The 18,905-nt window shown below is 36.8% G+C and overlaps 1 protein-coding gene across 1 annotated transcript in view; it reads left to right on the top strand.

Moving 5' to 3' along the window:
• Positions 1-18,905, top strand: part of LMAN1 (lectin, mannose binding 1) — a 29,590-nt gene extending 10,685 nt beyond the window's left edge. Inside the window, exons 6-13 of the mRNA XM_036874486.1 lie at positions 794-917; positions 2,513-2,571; positions 2,975-3,107; positions 4,549-4,742; positions 4,871-4,941; positions 13,522-13,675; positions 15,254-15,375; positions 15,683-18,905. Of these exons, the coding sequence (XP_036730381.1) occupies positions 794-917; positions 2,513-2,571; positions 2,975-3,107; positions 4,549-4,742; positions 4,871-4,941; positions 13,522-13,675; positions 15,254-15,375; positions 15,683-15,719 (894 nt within the window). The 3' untranslated portion in view covers positions 15,720-18,905. The remainder of the gene's footprint in view (positions 1-793; positions 918-2,512; positions 2,572-2,974; positions 3,108-4,548; positions 4,743-4,870; positions 4,942-13,521; positions 13,676-15,253; positions 15,376-15,682) is intronic.

The following is an 18,905-nucleotide window of genomic DNA, read 5'->3' as shown; positions in this document are numbered from 1 at the left end:
TCACGAGAAGCATATTCATGTGCCAGGTGGATTCCTGTGCTTGCTTAGATTTCCAAAGTTCGTTTAAGACATGCAGGGTCATTATTTCAAAAATACATTCTGCAACGTAGAAGCTTATGTGTCTTTCTAGTTTTTTCATTTTCTGCCTTTTTTTGTCTATATGACTTGTTACTTTTGCTGACTCTCTGCTAACTTAGTACAGTCCAGTTACCCCCCTAATTTAATGAAGAGGAGCTCACTACTTGCTGAGGCAATCTGTTTAATTCTCCACTTGCTGTAGTAAAAATTGTCAATTTAACCTATTCGTTGTAGCTCTGTCACTGGAGTTTCAGACCAAGCCTGATCCCTCTTCTGTAGGAACCATTCAGAGAAAGTAATCATGGTTGGTTCCTTAAGTCTTCTCTAGAGAAGGTGCACCACATTCTATTTTAGAAAGATTTTCATGGAAAGTTATCCGATTTTTATTTTTAAGCCTTGACACACAGTAGGGCAAAAACCATTTTCTGAAGTGAACTATCTCATTGTATAATGATACCAAATAAGTGAGTTTATTTAATGGACAAGGGATTACAGCTTTTTAATTTTTTTTATTTTCATTTTTTCTTCCAATTTTATTGAGATGTAATTGACATACAACACTGTAAGTTTAAGGTATACAGCATAATGATTGGAAGCTGATAGCTTTTTGGTGGTTATTAGAGGAAATATAAAGATCAAATGGTCATAAACTGACTACTTGAGATTCATTTTACAAGATCTTTGTAAAAGCTATAGCTACAGTTTGTCTTTCTAGGTAATGATCAATAATGGCTTCACACCAGATAAAAATGATTATGAATTTTGCACCAAAGTGGAAAATATGATTATCCCTGCACAGGGGCATTTTGGAATATCTGCTGCAACTGGAGGTCTTGCAGGTAAAATGTTGGTATCTTTTAATATTGAAAGGTTGTGAATTGAATTTTATTGGGAATAATATATTTTGGAGATGGGTAGCGTTGTTTGCTTTTAACCTTTTAAGACTGGTTGTAACCTTCCATGATCTGCGGTGCCAGTCTTTTTGGTCTCTTGGGACTGCTGAATCTCTACTTACTTTCTGTAGGTTTACAGTTGGCTGGGGCTACGTGCAATTATGTAAATTAGACTGTCAGTTTGGGTGTGATATTTTATAGTGAAGGAGACATATTTAAAAGGTTAACTGCCAAGTGTTTTAGGATCCTGAGAGCTGTCACAGCACATTTAAATGAATTTGGTAGCCTGAGGAAATATTATTGGGGGCTAAACTTTAAAGAAGACGTACTTACCCTTTTTTTTCCATGAGTGGTGATAAATGAACTTATCATTGGATGTTAATACCATCTTGTGTTCATATTGTATAATATTTTTATTATTTTCAAATATGTGAATTTTTCCTTACAATAGAACAAGGAGGGAAGGAGAAAGGATAGATCATATTTACCCAATTTTTAGGTGACTTTGCCAAATCTTGGATTAAAGGGCTTTCTAAAGATCACATGGCCAATAAATCAGACCCAGGCAGGACCTGGTTTAGATTTCTGGCTCCTGGGTCCAGGGCTCTATTAACACTGCATGACTTCTCCTAATGTTACCTAACCTACACTACGGTATTACAGTTTTCTCTTTAATCTGGTTACATATCTAGATCTCCATAAAAGTAGCAGAAAGCAAAGAGATTGCTGCAGTGGAAATTCATCTCTCTTGCTTTGTGGATGTGACACTAGCCAGGATGAGTATTGTAGTTCGATGTTATGAGGTTTGATCTGTTAGCTGTTTTTAGCTTAAACAGCTTGAAATTCATTTGATTTTTTAATACGATTTTAGGTGAAATAAAATCTGCTGTATGAGGGAAACAAATATAAATGATATATAGAAAAGTAATCATATTCTAATCGAGATGCTTTGGGAGTAACAGGAGATGCTGTTAGTAATGCCAGGGCAACACAGATAAATCAGGACTGTCCCAGTAATCCAGGACAGAGCAGTGTCATGGTTAAAACAGGAAAGTAAGGCTGGGAGTGGTAAGCACTATAAGAAAGGTTCAGAGACAGATAGGAACAGGAAATACCTGAAGAACAGGATTTTGTCTCACTTGACTGGGATGCAGCGCATGAAGGAGATTTGTGGAAAAAAATAAAGGAGGATCTTGGTGCCAGAATTAGGAGTTGGGCTTGTTTTGACCCTTCATTTGTTTGTTCATTCCCTTACCAGACATTTATTAAACATCCATCATGTGTTAAACACAGCTAAATGTTCTGGTTTAGGATTTTAAAAAGTGAATTCTAACCTAGTTCTAATATAAGTCAGATGAATTTTTGTCTCTAAAGTCACAGAGCACCGTTGCCTTTACCAAATTAGAGCAAATTTTTGTTATTTCCCTTATTGATTATTATTTTAAAGCAACAGATATCTATAAAGTAAATTCACAACCATAAAAATAATCCATTACAGAACTTTTTCAGATTTTTTTTTTTTTTTTTTTTTTACTTTGTAGATGATCATGATGTCCTTTCTTTTCTGACTTTCCAATTGACTGAGCCTGGGAAAGAGCCAGTAAGTATACTCATTTTTTTCCAAAAGTTTATTTGTAGTTTAGTGGTACTGCCTCGTAGCTGAAAACTTGAGAAGACTGACTTAGGTTTGGATCTTGTTTCTGCCAGTTATTGCCATTATGACCTGGTACAAGTTCTGTAACGCTCCATGTCTTCACTGGTAAAACTGAGATGTTTGTACTGGCCACCTTAACGTTGTAGACATTAAAGACAGTGCCCTCTGGCAAGCAGTCAATAAGTGGTAGTGGCTATTTTTATTTTTTGTTGTAATATTAGTAGCAAGAGTAAATTAACCTTTCAACTAGTGGTAGAGTAGTTAAAATGAGAAAAAGAACATATATTGAGGTTTATTATTTTCTTACTTTTTAATTTTTTTAATGATCTGTTCTTAAACTCCAAAAAAGCCTACACCAGATAAAGAAATTTCTGAAAAAGAAAAAGAAAAGTACCAGGAGGAATTTGAGCACTTTCAACAGGAGTTGGATAAAAAAAAGGAGGAATTCCAGAAGGAGCACCCTGACCTTCAAGGGCAGCCTGGTGAGTTGGAGCAGAGCTGTCCGCCGCTGCAGCAATGGTTGTGGCGCTTACGTGTCACCCGGCACTTCATCCTTTTTATCTTTGCTCTCTGATCTGGCACGTTCCAAGCAATTTCGGGAAATAATTTTTAAACAAATCTTCAGTCTTTAAAGGGCTCAGAGATTGATGTTTTTACGGGGAAGAGTATCGCTTAGTGAAGTGTGCAGTCAGGAGTATCTGGGTGATGTGAACAGTGAACCGTTGGAGTGTAAGCTCTGTGAGTGCAGTGGTCTTTGTTTGCTGTGTTTACTTCTGTGTCCCCTAAGCCTAAAAAAACAACAGCGGTGCTGATGTAGTAGTTGAGACTCAGTAAATATTTGTTGAATGAAATCGTCCAAGGTTTATTTCTTTCCTTTTAGTGACACAATTACCTTAGTAATATAGAGCTAATACTTGAAAACTATCAAGACTTTCAAGAGTAACGTGAAGTAATTATCTACTCCTCTTACTACTCAACAGAATTCTGGACATTAAAGGTTGAAAATTTTTAAATATTAGTCGAAGCTAATGTAATTAAGAACTTACATGGGCTACATGTCAAAAACAAAACAAGATAAGGCCAAATAGAGAGACTGTATATAATCTGCTAACTTTTATGATCTCGGTTCCCTATCAGCACAAGTGATGAAGGCTATATTTAATAAAGCCCCTGGGGCTAGCTTTTGAACTAAGTAGTGTGTTAATATAAATGATTAACAGTGTGATTCAGATTTAATGAAGATAAAAATGAAAGGTAAGTTTTATTTTTTCCTTGGATTTGTTTTAAACATCACATATGATTTGTGAATATATCCTGAAGCTTATTGTAGTAAGTGTTTGAATGAAACGATCTGATTTCAGCATGGTCAGGAATAAAAGGAAAATCAGCTGTTCTCAACTCCATTTCTTAATCTTTTATGGAAGTAAAATGCATAAATTTTAAGAGAATAGTTTGATGAATTTTGACAAATGTGTATACCCCTTTAACCATCACTCAGATCAGTGTATAGAATATTTTTATCACCCCAGAAAGTTCCCTTATACCTCTTTCAAGTCAGCCGCGTTCCAGAGGCAACCACTATTCTGATTTCTATTAAGAAATTAGATTAGTTCTGCCTGCCCCTGTAAATAGAATCACACAGTCTATTTAAAAGAGAAAATAATTTTTAGGTGAAAAAATTCAGACCTAATTTATAATAAGTATTCAACCACCAGAGATGGTGAAAACAATTAGTAATGTAATCACGATTGAATTAATTACATGCATGTTTAACACATAACACTGTGTTGTGGGAAGATCATAACACTGTGTTGATGATGCTCTTATTCTAGTATATGTTAGTGCTTTGGTCACTTACAGTAGTTTGAAAACTGTCTGTGTGTAGGTGATTCTAATAATTTTGATTTGTAATTTCCATTTCAGCGGATGAATTATTTGAGAGTGTAGGAGACCGTGAGCTGAGACAAATCTTTGAAGGACAGAATCGTATTCATCTTGAAATCAAGCAGCTGAACCGACAGTTAGACATGATTCTTGATGAGCAGAGAAGGTATGTCTCTTCCTTGACGGAGGAGATCTCTAAAAGAGGAGCAGGAGTCCCAGGGCAGCATGGACAGGTGAGCTTTCAAAATATGCAGATATGCCTTAGTTAACCTTTGATGGAGGAGAGGTGGAAAAGAAAAGCTGTGTGTTCTGCAGGATGGGGATTATTGAGCTGGCTGGTCATCTTTTGTTTTTTCTCCAGACCACTCAACAAGAACTGGATACTGTTGTGAACACTCAGCATGAGATTCTGAGACAAGTAAATGAAATGAAGTAAGTATACAAAAGTAATGTCTGAGTATTACGTGATACCTTTGTCCTAAATTCATGACTTCTCCAGATATGCAAGCACATTATTGTCGTAAGACTGCAGCATGAGTAAGAATCATGTTCTAGATTATTTTGTAAATAGGGGAATGTAAAGTATACGGGGACTTTTGATATTTAGGAAACCTGTCTAAATTTTTTATTTGTTCCAAGCTAGAAAAGAAAAAAATGCTTTAGCATCTTTAAAAAAAAAAACTAGGTTTTGTCACAGTTGTTTGACAGCATTTGTGCATTTCTAAAATATAAAAAGAATATGGGTAATACATAACAATCCTAGGAAAAATAACTGGAGGAATACGCATGCATAGTATTACAGGTCTGTAGAACAAACATACCTGATGCCGGAACTTCTTTTTGATGGAATGAAACCATTTTGAAGGAAATATGCTATGTGTGACTACCTCTTTTTTATCCTGTGTTGTACCCTAAGAGAGCCTGGGCAAAAAGGGTAGCTGCAGAGAGGAGACACTGTGTCCTTGGAACATTGAATGATAGGTTTTTAAAAAGGATTCACTTATCAGATAATTAGCATTCAATGCCTGAAGCAGAGAAACAGCCAGACATGTCACATGTCATAAGCTAATACGTTAGGGCACTGCCCCAGCCACTACAGCCCTTGACAAACTAGAATGTTAAGGTGAGTTCTTTAGGACTGGAAAATTAAACCGAATGAGATTAAACAGAAGGTGATAACATTTAACACCTAGAGATTAAAGGCAGCCTAACTTGTAACTGCAAATTTGTATTTCTTTCAGTTGTACTGTTTGGCATTTTTTTTAAAATCTTCAAGTTTTTTAAACTCATGATTAAAATATTTATGATGTTAAATGAATAGTTAAACTGTTTTAGAAACAGACCAGATCAATATAACATTTAAAAAAATATTTTGATCTAATTTTAGACTTTAGACATTGCAAAAAAAAATAAGGACATATCCCTCATATATCCCATGTATTCCTCACTTATCTTCCCCCCGATGTTAACATCTTACATAACCACAGTACAATTGTCAGAACGGAGAAATTAACATTGGTACAGTACTATTAACTAAACTAATGATCTTACTCAAATTTCACCAGTTTTCTACCAGTGCCTTTTTTTTTTTTTTTTTAAAGTCTTCCTTGACAATGGGGCGGTTTTGTCTTGCACTTTTTTTTTTAATTAATTAATTTATTTATTTATTTTATTTTTGGCTGTGTTGGGTCTTCGTTTCTGTGCGAGGGCTTTCTCTAGTTGCGGCAAGTGGGGGCCACTCTTCATCGCGGTGCGCGGGCCTCTCATTATCGCGGCCTCTCTTGTTGCAGAGCACAGGCTCCAGACGCGCAGGCTCAGTAATTGTGGCTCACGGGCCTAGTTGCTCCGTGGCATGTGGGATCTTCCCAGACCAGGGCTCGAACACGTGTCACCTGCATTGGCAGGCGGATTCTCAACCACTGCGCCACCAGGGAAGCCCCTACCAGTGCCTTTTTCATTCTAAGATCCTATCCAGGATTGCACATTGCATTTAGTTATTTCTCTCGACTTCTGCAGTCTGAAATAGTTCATCTTTCCTTGTCCTTGATGACCATGGCAATTTTCAAGAGCATTGATTAATTCATTGGACCAATTTGGTTCCTCAGTTTGGGTTTGTCTGGTATTTACTCATGATTGGATGGAGGTTCTGCATTTTTGACAAGAATACAACAGTGCGTCATGTTCATGATGTTGGTATGTCTTATTACTGGTGATGTTGGCTGTGATCACTTGGATATTGTTGTTTCTTCCCGGTTTCTCTACTTTAAAGTTACTATCCTTCCCTTGGTGGTTAATAAATATTTGGGGAAAGATACTTTGAGTCTTTGTAAATATCCTGTTTCACTTTAACCTTTGGCTCACTAATTTTAGCATCCATTGATGTTTTATCTGAAACAAGAATGTGGTGTTTACCAAACGCTGGTTTTTCTATTTCCATCATTCCTTCTATATCTATTTACTGGCATTCTATAAGGACCACTATTCCTTCTCCCCCATTTATTTACTTAATCTATTTATATCAGTGTGGACTCATGGATTATTTATTCTGTGGGTTATAATCCTGTACTATCATTATTTATTTTGTTGTTCAAATTGTTCCAGCTCTGGTTGTTAGGAGCTCCTTCAGGTTGGCTTCTGTGTTCTTTCAACAAACCCCCATCTTTTTTAAGTATTTCTTTACTTTCTGGTACTGTAATATGTTTCAAACTCATCTTGTATTTTCTGTGCCCGAGCTCTAGAATCAACCACTTCTCAGTGAGCCCTGGTTCCTTTTATTGGAGAAAAGTATTTAGAAACCAAGATCTGGGCACTAGGTATGCTCATTACTACTGGGGTGCCATTGCTTCTAGGCCCTCTCAGTGGGCAGGTCTAGGGAATATGTGAATGTATACTAATCCACACATATACACATATTTTTGTATCCCTTACTCTACATTTGTATTAAAAAAACCACGAGATTATACAGATACTTTGGATTTTGGTTGGACTGGACTGAACTGAAAACTGAAGGGCTGATTTTAGCCTTCCTCCTTTCCCTATTTGAAAATTCTTTCTCCAATAGGGAGAAACCTGGTTCTTATCTCTAATGTATTTACTTATTGGTATAGTTTTAGTGTGTACATAAAGTATACATAAAGTGGTTTCAAATTATTAAGCCATATCCCTATGAGAAACACATATAGTGATGAATTTATGTAAAGCTCCTTTTGCCTCTAGCCTTACAGTATCTAGTCCAGACACTATTTTCCAGGTAGTTAGTTTAGTTCTTTTCTTCCCCACTCTCTTCAGTATGGTTATGATATTCATTTGTAACACAGTTAGGTTTTTTGTTAGTGTTTGCATTTCTCCTACCTCCTGGTTGATCTTAATTGTTTATATTTTGGGTATAAGAAGGGTATGTGAATGCTATGGTTCTAGGAGCCAGAATATATTTATTGAGGTATCACTTCCTCTTCATCACTGCTGCCCCACTTCCATTCTCTCCTTCTTTCTAGCTGTTTCCCATCCACCCGCTGTTGGTAACTCATCCCATTAATTTCTGGTTTGTTCTTCCTATATTTCTTCTCCACATACGTATTTTCTTAGCTCTCCTTCTTTCTGATGTAAATGGTAGCATGCTTGAGATACTGTTTTGTGCTTGTTTTACTTAAGAGTAATACTAGAACATCTCAAGATTCAGTTAGTGGTTAGCAAAGCCTAGCCATCCAGTTGTATTATCCATGCAAACACTTACTTAAGGTAGTTAGCAGTCCATGTAAATTCCCCCTTATTAATGAAGGACAGATGTCATGCATGCAATAAGTTAATGTAAAAACTGAACTCAAATTTCTGAATTTGTCCTCTAAAGCTTTTTCTTCTGAATAAGCTTCAGAAAAAAATGCAAAGAGATAGGAAATATTTGCCTTTTATAGAGAGGGTGATTTGTGTCTTTATGGATTTCCATGCTCTTAGGGGATCATGGAATTTTTTTTAGCAGAAGCATGTAGTTCAGTTGTCTCCAGTTTACAGAAAGAGGGGAGAAGGCTCTGAATGATAAAAGATCATGATATGAAAACAGAACTAGTTCTCATTATCTCTGTACTCTCAGGTGCTATTTTTAGCATACCATAAGTCCTTGCCAATTTTTATTTAATTATAGAAAATTTTAAACATACAGAAAAGTTGAGGCTAACAGAAGGGCCTTCTCTCACATCCCCATCACCCAGTCCAGTGGTTACTAATAACCAGATTTTGTCTGCCTGAGCCATTCATTATAAAGTGCCTCCATGAGCCTAAGTTTTAGCCAGTGATGGCCGTAGCCTAAATCCATCATTTCATTAGAGGTGAAGAAGGATGACACTCTTATTCTAAAATTCCCTCTCCATTTAAAAAGAATTTCTCTGATTACTTACTTGTTATCCTGAAATAGTTCAGGAAAGGCAGGATAAATACTTGATTCTTTTTTATCATTTTTTAGAATAATGAGTTGGTCCCCTGGCAGTGTCCAAGGTTAAATGATGAGATAGTGAGAGGTGATGTTTGTTTGATTGTTTTTCAACTCGTGGAGTTTAACATATTTTGCTGTTTTACATTAGTCTTTATAATTGATGTTCAGATTGTTTCGTCTTTGGGCACTAGCTGTCCCTACAGGTTAGCTTCTGCATCCTTTTAATGCAACCCCAGTAGTCTTTGGTAGCTTCCTTCCTTTCAGGTGTAAGACTTTCCAGGCTTCTCTTGTATATTTCTGTCCCACACGTGTCACAGGCATCTTTCTTTGGAGCCCTGGTCTTTTAGTGAGAAATGGTCTGTAAAGACAGTGTCGTGCTTGATGCTGCTGCATTGCCATTGCTTCTGGGCCTTTTCAGTGGACAGAGTTACTGATGTTCTTTGAACTTTGCTATCATTATGTGTTGACTGTGTTGTTAATTGGCTGTAATTTTTTTAATAAGTTCTTTCTGGTGAGCAGGCAGCATTTAGCATTTCATGTTTACCTTTACCTAAATTTTTGAGTACCTATTGCATTCTGGGTACTGTGCTAGGCATTTTTACATGAATATTTTCACATATTCTTCTGGGATCTCGCTCTTAATTTTCATCTTCTGTACCTTCAGCCTGTCCCTGTAATATAATATTTAAGCTATTTAGTGATCTTTATTCATTCTGTATCTTCTCTACTCTCACTCAAGATCTTCACCACTCTCTTCAAGCCCCATAACTCAGCCTGCCATTGACATTCTTCCTGGGAGATGACATTGTCTCGTCCTTCGCCTCCTCTTTGTGCTGCACCCTCCCTCCCCGCACTTGCCTCCATCTGCACAGCTGTTGCCCAGGCCAGTCCTTAGCCCTGGATCCCATTCCTTCTACTTCTCTGACCCTTGCGCTTTAGTGATCCTTTCTCTGTCTTCTCCCTTTAACTTACACCTCATACAAAAGGGCTTGCTCTTCCATTATTGAAAACTAATCAAAACAAAACAAACCTTTAATTGACACTTGCTATTATTTTTACTGTTGCTTCTCTTTTTCCTTCCTTTTTAGTGAGTTTCTAAAAAAGTAGACCAAACTGCCTGTCTTCGCTTCCAAACCACTGTAATTTGTCCTGAAAGCACCAAACGGTTCTTTCTGCAGTCAGTGGTGCCCTGTAATGAATACCTTTCCGTCCTCATCCTGCTGGACTTTCTGTAGAAATTGACACCTTTCCCACTCCCTCTATCTTGAGACATTTTTTTTTCCAAGGCTTCTAGCATACCACTCACTCTTGATGTTCTTGGCCTCTGCTTCTTCTTAGTTTTCTTCATTTGTTGGTCATCCTTCCATTATTCCTTAAAAGGTATTTTTTCTCTAGTGTTCTCTCCAGCCCTCTTCACTTGACGTATTCCCTAAGCTACATATGCCCTCCTTCCGTCACAATCCCATCCTCATAGAACCCTCCTTTATCCTTTAACACTCAGCTCTGGGTGCCCAGCTAAGTTAAATGCATCTTTCTTCATAGAACTCTAGATGTGCCTCTATCACATTGCTCTCCTGCTAGTCTATTAGTCTCAGCAGGGCAGGAATTATATTTTTTTTGCACAGTTTATATCCCTAAAAATTGCCTGGCTCGTAACATGTAGCAAATAAACATTAGCAGAATCAAGAGGCAAATGAATGAATGATGACTCAATCTTTGTGTATTAAAAAGACATTTATGTATCTGTAAGCAAGTTCATGCTCTGGGAAGCAATATTTTAAAATGCAGATATGTGAGAAGGTTGTTTATTCTGGGATGCTTTATTCTTGGTAAGTATTTTAGAGATAGTAAAATATAATTCTTAATTTGGGTTTAAGTGGAAAAGCTTAGACTCACATGAATTTCCTTGAGCATGTATGCCATTCAAAGAAGTTTTAATCAAGACATGTCATTTATTCAGAAAGCACTTGAGATATTTTGTAGCAGGTTTTTAACTCTTCATTGCTCGTATAACTCAAGTAGAATTTTTGAAGATTTTTTATTATACTTAACATTCAGCCTGACCTACTCTGTTATTTCTAAGTAATTATAATATTTGAGTTTCTTTTTTTTGTTGTTTTCTTCTAGCAAAGCTTTTATTGATAAATTTATTTATTTTTGACTGTGTTGGGTCTTCGTTGCTGTGCATGGGCTTTCTCTCGTTGCAGCGAGCGGGGGCTACTCTTTGTTGCGATGCGCGGGCTTCTCATTGCGGTGGCTTCTCTTGTTGCGGAGCACAGGCTGTAGGCATGCAGGCTTCAGTAGTTGTGGCACGTGGGCTCAGTAGTTGTGGCTCGCAGGCTCTAGAGCACAGGCTCAGTAGTTGTGGCGCACGGGCTTAGTTACTCTGCGGCATGTGGGATCTTCCCGGACCAGGGCTTGAACCCATGTCCCCTGCATTGACAGGCGGATTCTTAACCACTGCGCCACCAGGGAAGTACAACTTTTACTGATACTTTTTAAACGAAATTTTACTTCAAGGAAATAAGTTAGATAACTTATTTATTAATTCATCCAAATTGCACTGTAACTGTTGAAGGCTGTCAGAAAATCAGAGACATTACTGTTCTCGGGTAGCTTATGCTCTATGAGAGAGAAAACCCATATACAGTATTCCCTCCATATCCATGGGATTGGTTCCAGGGCCCTGTGGATACCAAAATCCAGGGGTACTCAATTCCTTTATATAAAATGGTATATAGTATTTGCTTATTACCTCCTGTATACTTTAAACCATCTCTTGATTGCCTATAATACCTCATACAACGTATTGCTCTGTAAATAGCTGTACGTACAATGTAAATAGTTGTCTGTGTGGCAAATTCAAGTTTTGCTTTTGAGAACTTTCTGGAATTTTTTTTTCTGAATATTTTTGATCTATGGTTGGTTGAATCCGTGGATGTGGAAACCACAGAAAAGGAGGGCTGACTGTATACAGATACAAAGGAGAAAAGTATGTGTGATGTTTAGGGAATGGTTGCATTTGACAAGGAAGCCTCAGGGAGAGGAAAGTATAGGGGAAAGGCAGTCGTTTGAACTGGCCCTTCCATTTTAGACCCTCCCTCTTGGAGGGAAGGGTCAGGACTAGAAGAAGCATCCCAGACACAGAGGCTTTATGTGAAGGATATTCTCAGGGAACATGAGGAGCCAAGACGGGTGAAAGGGAGCAGTAATATTTTCAGGTAAATTGAAATTCAGATATGTTCCCTTCTTTCTTAATAAATAGCCCTGTTACGTTTCTGCCATTATTTAAAAAAAAAAATTGTAGTCTCTTACACTATCATGCTTACAGACTCATATCCAAATGGCATACTCAGTGGTAGAACTCTTTCTCTTACATCTGAATAGTGGAATCACATCTTACATGGGGATTATATTCTGAAGTCAGAGTGTAAGGTAAAATGTATAAAGTCAGAATTACCCTTCAAAAAAGATACCGTGGTGGAGACTACCACACCATTGCTCAGTATGCCAAACAACCAGTTTTTCCTTCATATCTGAAACAGATAGATGTTCTTTAGTTGGTGTCTGGTTGAAGCACTAGGTTTGTATATAGGGGACATCTGATAGAACTGTAAAGAGAAATTGAATTATTGATACATTTGTCTTATGAGTCCCTGAGACCGCCTCTAGATTCTGTGGTCTTCTAGAAGTGCTTACCGAACTCAGAAAAGCTGCTGTACTCACAGTCATGGTTTATTGCAATGAAAGGATATATAATAAAATCAGCAAAGAAAGAAGGTGCATACAGTGGAGTTAAGGAGAAACCAGGCACAAACTTTCAGTTGTCCCCTCCCAGTGGAGTCACACGGACAGTGTTTATTCCTCTCAGCAGTGATGCGTGACAACATGTGCAGAGTGTCACCAACCAAGGAAATTCACCCAAGCCTTGGTGTCGGGGTTTTTTATTAGGGGTCAGTCACATAGGCATGGAGCACCCACGTGACTGACCTTAACTACTCAATCTTCAGTCCTCCTAGAGGTCAGACTGGTACTGCAGCCTAAGGCCCCAGGCAAACAAACATAAATCATATTGTTGGCCTGGCCCAAGGCCCCAGGTAGACAAAGACACTCTTAACAGGCAGGATATTCCAGGGGCATAGAGATTATCTCCCAGGGGCTAGTCATGGGCCAGGTCTGAAAACCTTTGGAATGTGCGGGGTTTGGGCAGCCCAGGCCTGATGGGTTAATCCTTTACTGCACAACATTAAACACTTAGAAAGATTTAAGCTCATTAAGAGTATCATCCACTATGTTATTCAGTAGCCATTTATAATATTGGTTTTAACACAAATTATTTAGTAGTATTCTCTGTGGTTAGACAACCTTTAGTAAAAGATAAAGGCATAATATTCTAGTTTTTATAAATTATTTTCTAATCTTGAAGACAGTTTTTTAAAATACTTATTTTGTTTCTGGGGTTTTTTTCTTTGTTTTTTTAAATGACCTGATGCATTGGGCTTAGACATGTATCTAACCATTTGAAATCTCTGACTGTAAAAATCATCTTTCTAGTGATTCCATTGTAAAAGGATTTTCTATTTCAGGAATTCCGTGAGTGAAACTGTCAGACTGGTCAGTGGCATACAGCATCCTGGGTCTGCAGGGGGCGTTTATGAGACAAGCCAGCACTTCAGCGACATCAAAGAGCACCTCCACATAGTGAAGCGGGACATAGATAACTTAGTGCAGCGAAATTTGGTGAGCTCTCTTTTCTTCTGCTTTATGATTATCACAGTCTTCTTTTGGAAAGGAAAACCACATATTCTACTGAAAACGTTTTAACTTTTAAATTAATGCCATTGCTCCTTCTTAATATTGAAGGTAGAATTACTCCATATGATTCAAATGTCTACATGTTCCACATCATGCTTCCATAGCCTATTGAATAGAATTTTTTAAAAAATAAATTGCTATTCCAGTTAGTGGAATCATCACAATCTCAGACTTTTTTTGTTCTAGGTTCTTTTCTATAAGTTCTCTTTTAAAAACATGTCTCTTGTTATCAGCAATGATACCTTTAAACGGCTCTGAACAAGGTAAATGTCTCTCGACACACCCATTTGTTAGACGGGCACTGGGTAATTCACATTTCTCTGTCTGGGCTGTTCAGGAAGTGTAGATCTAAAACTGGCTGACTGATAGCAGCTTTCTTTAGGCAAGATTTTTCTTTTTTTCCAGCTACTTTCCTGTCTTACTTGGTTCATTTTTTTAAGTTTTGTTTTATTTTGTTTTATTTACTTTATTAGGTCTTTTTTTTAGTGTAAGTCCCATCTACATTTTTGGAGATAGGTAATAAGTATTAAAAATAGGTAGCATATTTTTGAAGTTTAATATGCATAAGAGATATTATTTAGAAGACAGATCCCTGGAACTTCTAAGTTTTTAAGCTTTTCCCTAACTTATTTACTGGCTTTGAAAACCCTTATAAAATTCACAAGTGTTTGTAGCATTTGCCTCTTCCCTTCCAATTTTTCAAATATAGCTTAATAGTTTTCTTATTGACCATTTTACCTCCCATCCAAAGCATTGTCATCTATTCCCTTAGTTCTGTTTGAGTTTATTTCCCCCCAACTTTTGCCTTTGTTGCAACGGCCAAGTTGATGCTGTGGGTAGTATATATCAATACATAGTGAAGACCTTTGTCCCATAGGTGTGAGCATATTGAGAACAACTAACCTTAGAAGCCATTCTGTCTGGATACCTTGATGAAATCTTTGTCCCTGGTATTTAATTACTTGCTTATAATAGAATGAATAATCATGGAAATAGGAAAAGAAACATTTTCCAAAATACTAATTAGTGTTGTTGAATGTTAGGAGATTGGGGTGGATGACAGCTGAGAAAAGGCCGTTATCTCTGTCAGGTAGTTCATTGGTAGGGCAACCGTGTAATTGTCTGAAATAGAACACTTTTGAGAGTGAGGATGCCGCCATTAATAATTACTCTAGTACAGCAAGTATAAACTGGGGGTGTCAGGGAACTGGTGATCTGTGACCTTCAAGGACACTAAAATCATTGTCACTGTGATGAAGGCAGAAGCCAGACAGCAATGAGTTAGTGACGGGACAGTGAAAGAGTGGAGGCCTTCCCACATCGCCTGCTCTTTCAAAAAGTTTGTTGGTGAAAGTTAAGAGGGTGGAAGGCAATTATGAGATGAATTAATGAAAATACTTGAGTTTATACAGTAGACCATGAGTTTTATAAAGATTTCACATTTATTTCCTTTTCTAAAATACTGATTTGACTAATTGTAATAGAAAGTTCTTTGCCTTATAGCCATCAAATGAAAGACTGAAATGCCCAGAACTACCGCCATTTCCATCGTGTTTATCTACGGTGCACTTTGTTATATTTGTAGTGGTACAAACGGTGTTATTCATTGGTTATATCATGTATAGGTAAGTCTCTAAAATTTGACCCAACATTTTTCTGTATTTATTTAACTTGAGATATTCAATAAAGTTATCAAGGTCCATAATAGAACTTTCAATACCTATAAAATTAGGTTCATACAAAGCGAATATTATGTCTAGTCTATTTCAGTTCACACAGGAGTACATGTATAGGACATATGTTTATCTTCATGTATTTCATACTTCAAAAGGCATTTTTAATTTTAAGCAATCCTGTTTCATTCCAATGTAAAGTATATAGAACTTCTTTCAGTTTGTTTTGTTTTTTTTTTTTTGTTCTCTTTTTCCGTAGGACTCAGCAAGAAGCAGCTGCCAAAAAATTCTTTTGACCACCATTTTCATATGTGTACATCATGTATGTATGTACAAAATGTCTTTTTGAGGGAATTTAAGTATTTAAATTGCTTCGTAGTCTAAATTATTAAATTTTGTATAAAATAACTGTTTAAACATTGACTTGAATAAGAATAAACCTTAAAGACAACCATATGTAAATTTGTGCATAGTACATAAACCTATTTAAATTTCAGTGAATTTCCGGCCAGTAGAATACAGCCACTGAACAGAATATTGATAAATCAGAGGGTGAATAACAGAAAGGGGGCACCCCCATATATGAAAGTTACCCCTAAGTCTCTGATGTTGGAGGTTTCTATCTTTAGCGTAAACACCCTTGCCCTCTTGCCCCCCGCCAAAATATGAGGTCTGAGAGCTACCCATCATGTTTATTTTGTAACCAAAGCCTTTTTTTAGAGGCCAGAATTTCCTACTCGAAGACTCAGTCCTGCAGTCCTTGAGTCTAATACAGCTCCCTTTGAAATCAAAGAATATTTTGTCTGAGAGTGTTAGGATCTGGATAATAGGCTTCAGAATGTTTATTGAAGTATTTTTTCCCTTCTGATTATCAATGATATATTTCACTTTTAAAGGAAATTGGAGGGGAGAATTAAGAGCTGCTCTTTGCCTGAAAAACCATTTAGATGACAACATTCCTCTGATAATGGTTTTTATGGGTATTTTACCTGGTGATGTGTTCATTTCATGATTGCTCATATTCTTGAATGTCTGTGTTCCAACAGTGTCAGTTCAATATTATGAAAATTACTCTGCGTTTATATCTCTAAATTCAACTCAGATTGCATGTCCTGAGTATATTTTAAGGTCATAAAAACTACCACTGCATTCTGATTTACATCACTCCATGCAACCTGGCATTTGTGATGCTGCATATTTGTGGAAATCAAGAAGGCAGTAGTAGAAGCAGTGTTAAAGTTTTTGAAGGCAAAATTTGAAAAATAGTGTTAGTACTTCTGATGTCTTTCTTTTAATGCCAGAACTAAGGATATTGTGAAGCACTTGTTAGTAAGTTAACTTTGAAACGTCAGGCTGGAAGGGGTTGTTGTACACAGTTCTAGGTATAGTAGAAACAATCTGTAAATGACATTTCATTTTGTTTTCACGACTGATGTAGACTTCAAAATACTCTTTTACTTTACCTCTTCTGGCTAGCTAAAACGATACCTTTCATTTGTCACAGAATCAAAAATAGTACCGTTTTGTAAACAGCACTATTTAATTCTTCACAGCCTTCATAAATTTGCTCTTAGTTGTCATTTACAGACTGGACTAACTGCCGAAAATCCATACAAAGGCTCTAAAGAACTCTGCATTATAGCAATACCTAACTAGCACTACATATGCAAACGGTCCTAGCACGGCTTTTTTACAGTAGCGTTTATCCTGGAACGCTGAACAAGAACATTCTAAAGATCACTCTCCTACCGACAGCCACTCCAACACAGAACTGCTTTGCTAGCATTTTTCCTTGTAGTGTTAGCATTTTGAAATTCATATTTCAGAGACATCGTCATCACAGAATTTACTCTTATTCCATGAAAAAAAAAATTAATACCTTCAGAAGAATGTTTCAGTTGTAGACTATGAGACTTGGAAATCCTCTTGAGATAAAAGGTTGCAAAATATCCAGTTTTATAAAATCCATGGTCACGTGTGCCTGAACTTAAAGAAATGTTAGACCTATGCAGTATACGTTTTCCAGGCTAAAATTCAAGAGGAATCATTCTGATCATTCCTAACACAAGCGAAGACAGCTAGGACAGGAGAGTATGAGCATGAACCTTCTTTTCTTTCATACTGATTGAATTTGCTGAAAATCACTCAGTAAATCGGTTCATACAAGTTACCATATTATTGGAAATTTGGTTTATTTTCCTCAAAATCGTCAACTTTAAGTAGCTCATTTCTGTAGAAAAATGTTTGCTCTATGGAAAAATCAGTCACTGCCAGGATTCTTTCATTTCTGTACTATTTTATATAATTGAATTTAACTTCTCTCACACCAGCAAGTATTTTACAGGTGCCTTGGATTAAAACAAAATTGATTTTACAATTTTAGTGTAAGTCTTTGTGCTTATGCCACTTTAAAAAAGAAATGCAATTATATTCAATATAATGGTTAATACTCTTATTTAATGTACCTCTTTGTGTTCTAATTGTTTGAATGTTTTATTCAGTTTGAAACTCTATGAGGCCACAATATTTTGTTATGTATTAAAGGGATAATAGTGTTTCTCAGAGTGTGGTCTGTGGTCCATCTGGATCCTGGAGTGCTTGTTAAGAACACTGATTCCAGGGCTCAGCTCCAGACCACCTGAAGCAGAACTCAGGTGGGGGCTTCAGAACATCAGTCTTCGGCAGGCGCCTCAGGTGATTCTGAGCACTGCTGTTGAGAAGCACTAAGATGGGGGGTGAACAGAATCAGTCTCTTGTTAACTTCAAAGCTGAGCTGAGAGCTGATACAACGTTTTCATTGTCAATGACATTAGCAAATATGCACTGATTCTCTTATACTTACAATTTTTTACTTAATGTTCTTTTTACTAAACCTCTTGGTTTATTAGCAATTACAAACTAAACCCAGATTGCTGCTTGTAGCTCTTGGTACTTTGGTTGACAGCTCTTAAACGTACAAAAGCATCTTCAGATCATGGTCAAGCCATGAAATCCCCCATCTTCAAGATGGCCTGCTAAAGCTTTTTGCTTTCCTGATTGTGATTTTTGTGACATTTTATCTCAGACAGTTGTACTTTTTGATAACTTGGGGAAAACAAAAATTACTTGAATAAGAGATTGCCTGACCCGCTGCATTGCAGAGATACAATCTTTGTAAAGAACATAAGTGACAGTTGTGAATATTAAGGTGTGATTATCTTTTCCTGTCCATGTGCTTATTGCAGGGAGATAGTGAACAAATGGTTATATTGGGGATTTTTTAATTTATAAGATCTAATGTAAAATCACCACTTGCAACTTTTTAGATCTGTATGTTGCCTGTTTAATATATTTCTTTTAAAGTTTAAAAGGGTTTTCTATCCACTGTTAATTTCAATTGGATAACATTTTGTCAAGTGTTTTTTTCTGATTGTTAATTTGTTGCTAGCTGGAATTCAAGAAATGACATTGACCTTATTCAAATAAAGAAATATTTTAGTAAA

The sequence above is a fragment of the Balaenoptera musculus genome, chromosome 14 (genome assembly GCF_009873245.2).
Source record: "Balaenoptera musculus isolate JJ_BM4_2016_0621 chromosome 14, mBalMus1.pri.v3, whole genome shotgun sequence".
Lineage (NCBI taxonomy): Eukaryota > Metazoa > Chordata > Mammalia > Artiodactyla > Balaenopteridae > Balaenoptera > Balaenoptera musculus.
This window is presented reverse-complemented; position numbering and strand designations above follow the sequence as displayed.